This window comes from Pygoscelis adeliae, unplaced genomic scaffold (assembly GCF_000699105.1).
Source record: "Pygoscelis adeliae isolate BGI_AS28 unplaced genomic scaffold, ASM69910v1 Scaffold306, whole genome shotgun sequence".
Classification (NCBI taxonomy): domain Eukaryota; kingdom Metazoa; phylum Chordata; class Aves; order Sphenisciformes; family Spheniscidae; genus Pygoscelis; species Pygoscelis adeliae.
The window spans coordinates 1,388,990-1,394,749 of NW_008825072.1; the positions used below are offsets into that span (position 1 = coordinate 1,388,990).

Sequence of the window (5,760 nt, forward strand, 5' to 3'; positions counted from 1 at the left end):
GAACCCTAAATTAACATGTAGTTCTTCTTGCTAAAGTTAAAGAATGATGATATTTTTAACATCAAACTTCTACAAAGGAGAAAACAGGAGGAAAATATAATCCCTTCGGTTTTAGAGGATTACCAAACCATTTAGTTTTCCTTGGCATTTCCCTTTTCATGCATGCAAATGAAATTGAGTCAGACAATTTTTGGAATTCTCTGTCTTTTGCAACAGCAAAATAAAATAGTTTTTAACAGCTGAACAGGAAAGTAAAAGATAGAAGTGTTTTAAAGTGCTGTTGTATAAATAGACTTGTTTTAGATAATAGTAAATTGTATTCTAAAGTAACCTTCAGAATGGATTAACCAGGCAATAAGAAAAACAAACCTCTCCTTCAGGGGCAAAACATCTATTTGTTAACTGTACTGAGTCAAGAGCCAAAGAAAACATGTGGGTTTAAACAATGCAAACAAGCACGGAGAAAGACTTGGCTGCTGCTCCATACACAGAAGGCCTCAGAGATGCGGTGCTCACGCTACTCTTGCCAGTTCTGATCAATGTGTACAGGGCAGTTTTCTTTCATCTTAGGCGAGATAAACCCTCAGCAAGCGTCCTGAATTGGAGAAAATCTTCACATCCCCAAGAGCTCGCAAAAGAGACTGTGATGTAACCGCACAAAACCCAGGGCAAAACACTCGTGCCTTGTCAAGGGTTGCATTGTGCCAGCATGACTTTCCAGCAGTGCCAAGTACATCTTGATGCAATCCCCGGAACGTGACTTGTTGCAACTACTGCCTAATTCTTCTCCTCCGAAATCAGAAAGGGAGCAGGACTGTGGCTACCAAACAGTGAAAAAGCAGTTTCTCCAGTTCTTGAAGGATGCATATATGCTAGACTCAACGTCAGACTGAAAGGAAGACTTGAAATAGAAACTAGGTTAAAAAAAATTTCCAAATACTTGGATGCCAAGCACCTAAAATCTGGACAGATTTTTAGATTACAGAGAAGAAAAAAGAAAATATAGAATTAACTATTCTAAAACTTATTTCAGAGATAATGTTTTCTGCTATGCTAGCAGACTGGCGTGCTGCTCTATAAGAAGAAAAAAAGATTAAATCAGTAAGTTACTATTACACAAGTTCTCGTTATTTTTAAAACTATTTTTATATTTGGAGAACCATGGATTATGGTTCCAAATAGTTCCAATATGGTTCCAGTCTCCAAACCCGAGACTGCAGCCTCCCTGGGATGCCCTTCTCTCCCCTCTCCTGTAGCCACTTCTAGCTTTCTTCTGTCAGCCAGGATCTGCAACTTCCACTCCGCAGACAGAACATGCTTTGTTTTCAGTAAATACAATAAATAGATGAATACAACTGAAAAATACATGAGTCATATCTGTGTCACACTTGAGTAAGGCGGGGTCTGCCCCAGCAATCTTCTTGAGGCAGTAAGAAAGGATCAGCGGTGTGCAGCAGCAGCTGCTGCTGCTGGGACTCCTTGCACAGCCAGCTTTCGAGGGGCACAAGGTTTACTTCTGATTTAGCCCTGTGTGGTCCAGCAACACATCTCTCCACTAAACACACAGCCTGAGACTTCCTTAAGTGAGCAGAAGCCAAGAAAAAGCAAGAGAAACACAAATTACTACTTTGACCTTGACTCCTATCTTGGCTTATCATTGTTACTCTGAAAATGAAAGTCACAGAGCTTAAGATCTAAACAAATAAAATACAGACTTTTATTGCTCTAGTTCTGACCCGTCATATCTTGGTCAACCTTACTGAACAACTGAAATTTGCTACATACACCACTCAAGAACTAGTTAAAATAAAAATAGAGCCATGTAAAGCCTGTAGCCTTCGTATTTTTTTAACCTAAAAAGCCTTTGTCTGTCCTATTAGCAATTAGCACATGGAATTAAGACTTTGGGGTATAAACTATAATGCAGTAATAGACCTTCCGTCTGCTTATTCCAATAAAAAAAAATTGAAGACATTTTCTTAGTTCAAAATATGTTCTTGCCTCTGAGGGAGGAAAAACAAACAAAAAACCACATTAACAAAACAAAATGCACAAAGGAGATCCCACTGACAGTACACCCAGGGACGGGGGGGCAAACAGAGCACCCCAGTGCTTCAGGAATGCTGAGCTCAATAAAAAGCAGCCAGTATGTTTGGAAAAGTCCAAAATTCAATGCCCAGTGTTCTGCAAAATAGAAGCATATAGGGATAAATCTTCAGGGGGTAGATTTAAACTCACCATGGTCTAAAAAAAAGCTCCCAAGTTCAGAAATATAAACTTATATTCCAAAAAAACGATGAGAACTTAAGGCTAAGCAGAATACTAATACTTGGCACTCTTGAAAGAGATTTCAGAAGTTGCGTTTCAAGCAAACAATTTTAAAAACGTTTTTATTTCAAGGAAGTTAACGCTGCCTCTCAGTGGACTCCCAGAAGACAATTAACACACGACAGCAAAACCTAAATCCACTGCTACTTTCAGAGGAGTGTTTCTGATACAATGAGTTCTTCTTTGCATTGTTTTCTTCACCCTAGGGAATCTCCTTATCATATATCTCAAAGCAACTTCACAGCTTTTTCCATTTGGATATTAACTTATGCTCTTATAAAAGGAGAAGGCAGCATCCCACCTTGTGGAATTAATTTTAGATTTAACCAAAACATACGGGATAGGGCTGTGGTGGAGGTGAATTATATTTTAGGTAATAAACACAGAGAGGGATATCTTGCATACCCCAAATCCCTACAGAATCACCTTGCCAAAACAAACAAACAAAAAAAATACAACTCAAATCTTGCTTGGAATAAAGGCAAATTATTTAGTTATTATTCTTCCCACCAACCAGAGAGCTTTGCATTTCAGGCAAACTTTGTAAGGATTTAAAATTTAAGTACATTAAAGCATATTTTGTGCAGATTTGGAGAACGCATTTTTTTCCTCGACTTTACCATTTTATAAGCAAAGTTCAGAAGTCGGCAATAAAACACATTCATTTTGTCCTACACACACATCATAATCTCACAGTCACAGAAGATACAAACACTGTGGAAAGCGTGAAGATTATTGCAAGAACCTGCATTCAAATGACATCATTCAACTACCTGCTCAAATATTCTGCCTCACACGACAGCTACGCAACAGTCCCAGATGACGGCAAGCTCCACCTAACAGAGCTGTGGAAGGTTTCAGGAGTTAATCTGCAGAGCTGGAAGGGAGAGGATAAGAACTTAAGAGGGAATTCTGCTTCATCCCTTCCTAAATAGGAGGAAGTGGTCCAGAGCAGCAGTTCTGCATTTCAGTGACAATTCTGCAAGTTTGTGGAACGTACACGAGTGTTCCCTCTGTATCAGAGAAAACCAGCCTGGTTCAGCCGTCTCCTCCAACCTTATCTGCGAAGATAAAGAAACCTAATCGCTTACCTGCTGCTCCCTTTCATACACTCTGTCAATACCCATTTCCGCTTGTTATTGCGCATTCTTCCCTCAAATCATTTCTCCATTTTGGTCCAAATTTGGCATGAATACGTGCCTTCTCCAGAATAAGGGACTACAGCACACACATATTGAGCAGTTATGATTTAGGCTAGTAGTTAACAAATACATATTTCGCCTACAACATGTGATAGCCATCTCCCTTTTCTGGGAACGTAAAGCATAGCCAGCAAGACAATTACAACACTTCTTTGAGAAATCGTTCCCAGGTAGTACGTATTACCCCCTTTACAAAACACAGCTACCCTTCGTTTGTTAATAAAATCATTTAATGCTAAAATCATACAAGATCTCACCTCAGCAAAGTGAAACTTCTTCTACATGTGATGTGCTCCGTCCCGAATCTCTATTATGAATAGCAACCGAGAAATATTTATAGCTCATACTGACTTTTTGTTCAGCACAAACTTCAGATTTACAGCAAGATACTGGGTCAGATGCATTCCAAATGTAAACTAATATTATTCAGTCCATTTACCACAAGGATGAATGAGATTTATTATTACTCAGCTACAGCCCCTTTTCTCTGTGGCAAGCTGCCAACAGGGTTTAAAATCTGAACAAAAATACACCTTTCACCTAAAGGCAAGCATTGACTGCATACAGGCTATTCAACTGCCTGCACCAGGGCTCTCTGGGGGGCTGCCAGGGGCCAGGCCAAGGATGCGTGCCTAAAAAAGGTGCTGCTCTCCAGTACTTCTGCTGCGTTTCATCCACACTTCTCTGTTCATGTCCCGTTCTTCTAACGTTTTCCAGCAGGCTCGCATCAGTCCAATTCTCCCTTCAACTACCTCAGACCCTCTCTCCCTCAAAGTTTAGCCAGTGGCTCCTGTAGAGGTGTCCAAGCAAGCAGGAAAGCCATCCATTTCAGTCAGCGGGTCCGAGTGCTTTCTACTGTCAGCCCACTGACTTCAATTAACTTCTTTCCATGTAGTGAATAGGATTAGCAGAATTAAAGCAAATTTACATTTATTAGTATTTGGACTTCCCTTTCCAGGCTTAGAAAAAAAAATAAATACAGTACAAGCAAAGTTAACTTTCTTCTTTCATTTTTAGCTGCAAATACAATTTGAGTAGCAATGACTCATTTGAACTCCTCCTAATAAAGTGGTCTTTATCCAATTATATTAGCCTATCAAGCCAAAGGCATTTATATTTCTAAACATAGGCCAGCTGCCACACAAGGTACTTCAGTCCTGAGGCTACATTAATGGTTTGGTGAAAACCATTAATGACAGCCTACAAGATTCCCCTACAGTTTAAGCTCATTTGTTTGCTATGTGCCAGGGGCAGAATTTGACCTTACCAAAAAGGCTTTATGAGCACCGTGAACCTTTCATCCCACAATTTAATTTAATGAACAAGCCGGTTTGAATGAGAGTCTGTAATTTGAGGTTAAAATCCTTCAGAACTAAAGTCGTAACGGCATTCTTCAGTCTCGACCAAATTTGCATAACTTCGTTATACAACACTGAGGACTGGGATATAATGGCAGTGTGGATAAACTGTAACAGCACTGCCAGGGCATCACCAGAACAGATGACACACAAAATGTGCCTGTGCCAGGAGCTGTGGGTTTTTTTTCCTCCAATAGTTTCAGAAACATGGGCATTGCTACAGTTCTTAGTCATTTCTTTCAGTGCAGGTATGGATAAACTTTGATCCTACATGGCTTTCAATAAGAAAAATAAATAACAACTGCTCAGAAAAAAAAAGAAAGAAAAAAAAAGCTGTTTCAAATCCAACATACACACGTTCGGAAGGATTCAGCCTTAACTACTTCTGCAACTATCCACCTGAATACAATGCAATTATCCTTGGGTTTTTTAGTTTTTAAAAGGACAGTAGTACACCACATAGCATTCACCGTTCTTTCTTAGATAGTTGTTCTATTTCAAATGGCTGTAAAAATGTCTTTGGAAAACTGAAAATGTGAAAAATATAGCAGAAAGTCTTCTCAACCTATCCTGTCAGTTTTAGACTCTTTGAAAAGAGAGAACAAGATTAACCATCTATGGGGTCAGGACATCATCTGACCTCTATCATATTCTGTCATAGAACAAAATTTTAGTCTTATTTTTAACATTTTACTTTCACAACTTACAGAGATGGCACCGGGTCAGCAAGCCAACGCCCTGCAATGTCTACTGTACCAGCTCTTACTTTTACGGGACAGGCTTCAGAGGACACGGACCTTGATTCCGCACATTTGAAGTCAGTGTATTGCCAACCACTGTAAACCATCTCGCCTCCACTCCCAGGCGACAAA

At 39.6% G+C, this 5,760-nt stretch overlaps 2 protein-coding genes across 2 annotated transcripts in view; one reads left to right on the forward strand and one right to left on the reverse strand.

The window, feature by feature from the left end:
• Window positions 1-3,455, reverse strand: part of CMPK1 (cytidine monophosphate (UMP-CMP) kinase 1, cytosolic) — an 11,123-nt gene extending 7,668 nt beyond the window's left edge. The window contains exon 1 of the mRNA XM_009326604.1: window positions 3,420-3,455. Within this exon, the coding sequence (XP_009324879.1) occupies window positions 3,420-3,455 (36 nt within the window). The remainder of the gene's footprint in view (window positions 1-3,419) is intronic.
• Window positions 3,456-5,631: 2,176 nt separating this feature from the next.
• The window catches only part of STIL (SCL/TAL1 interrupting locus), a 23,034-nt gene continuing 22,905 nt past the window's right edge, over window positions 5,632-5,760 (forward strand). Inside the window, exon 1 of the mRNA XM_009326605.1 lies at window positions 5,632-5,640. Within this exon, the coding sequence (XP_009324880.1) occupies window positions 5,632-5,640 (9 nt within the window). The remainder of the gene's footprint in view (window positions 5,641-5,760) is intronic.